This window comes from Lolium perenne, chromosome 1 (assembly GCF_019359855.2).
Source record: "Lolium perenne isolate Kyuss_39 chromosome 1, Kyuss_2.0, whole genome shotgun sequence".
NCBI lineage: Eukaryota > Viridiplantae > Streptophyta > Magnoliopsida > Poales > Poaceae > Lolium > Lolium perenne.
The window spans coordinates 150027041-150028503 of NC_067244.2; the positions used below are offsets into that span (position 1 = coordinate 150027041).

General features: G+C 50.2%; 1 protein-coding gene across 1 annotated transcript; it reads left to right on the forward strand.

The window, feature by feature from the left end:
- LOC139833144 (uncharacterized) lies at nucleotides 1–930 on the forward strand. Its single transcript, XM_071823318.1, has one exon. It carries the CDS (start codon nucleotides 1–3, stop codon nucleotides 928–930), a length of 930 nt encoding a protein of 309 aa, XP_071679419.1.
- Nucleotides 931–1463: the final 533 nt, after the last annotated feature.

Genomic DNA, 1463 nt, shown 5'->3' on the forward strand with positions numbered 1-1463 from the left:
ATGTCCCATGTGTCCAAGAGACCAAATGGAAGGGACAGAAGGCGAAGGAGGTGGAGGATACCGGTTTCAAGTTGTGGTACACTGGGACAACTTCAAACAAAAAATGGAGTAGGCATCTTGGTCAATAAGAGCCTCAGGGATGGAGTTGTGGACGTCAAGAGGCAAGGGGACCGGATGATCCTTGTCAAGCTGGTTGTTGGGGACTTAGTCCTCAATGTTATCAGCGCGTATGCCCCACAAGTAGGCCACAATGAGAGCACCAAGAGAGAGTTCTGGGAAGGCCTGGAGGACTTGGTTAGGAGGGTACCTATTGGTGAGAAGCTCTTCATAGGAGGAGACCTCAATGGCCATGTGGGTACATCTAACACAGGTTTTGAAAGGGTGCATGGGGGCTTTGGCTATGGCATCAGGAACCAAGAAGGAGAAGATGTCCTGAGCTTCGCTCTAGCTTATGACATGGTCGTAGCTAACAACCTCTTTAGGAAGAGAGAATCCCATCTAGTGACGTTTAGTAGTGGTCTACACTCTAGCCAGATTGATTTTGTCCTCTCTAGAAGAGAAGACAGACGCGCCTGCATTGATTGTAAGGTGATACCTGGAGAGAGTGTTGTCCCTCAACATAAGCTGGTGGTTGCTGACTTTCGCTTTAGGATCCGTGTCCAGCGGGGTAAGCGCGCCAAAGTCGCTAGAACAAAGTGGTGGAAGCTCAAGGGTGAGGCATCCCAGGCTTTCAGGGAGAGGGTTATTAAGGAGGGTCCTTGGGAGGAAGGAGGCGATGCAAACATGATATGGACGAGTATGGCGACCTGCTTGTGGAAGGTCGCTGTAGAGGAGTTTGAGGTGACGAAGGGAAGTAGAAGGGAAGCTAAGGATACCTGGTGGTGGAACGATGAGGTCCAGAAGGTTATTAGGGAGAAAAGGACTGTTTGAGATGCCTATATCTGGACAGGAGTGCAGCTAACATGGAGAAGTACAAGGTGGCGAAGAAGGCTGCAAAGCGGGCGGTGAGTGAAGCAAGGGGTCAGGCGTATGAGGACCTCTACCAACGTTTAAACACGAAGGAAGGCGAAAGGGACATCTATAAGATGGCCAAGTTTAGGGAGAGGAAGACGAGGGATGTCAACGAAGTCAAATGCATCAAGGACGGAGATGATCAGCTTCTTGTGAAGGATGAGGCGATCAAGCGTAGATGGCGGGAGTACTTTGACAACCTTTACAATGGGGAGGCTGAGAGCTCTACCATTGAGCTAGACGACTCCTTTGATGATACCAGCATGTGCTTTGTGCGACATATCCAGGAGTCTGAGGTTAAGGAGGCATTAAGGAGGATGAAAGGCGGCAAGGCGATGGGTCCTGATGGTATCCCCATCGAGGCGTGGAGAGGCCTTGGAGACGTAGCGATAGTATGGCTAACTAAGCTTTTCAACCTCATTTTTCGGTCAAACAAGATGCCCGAAGAATGG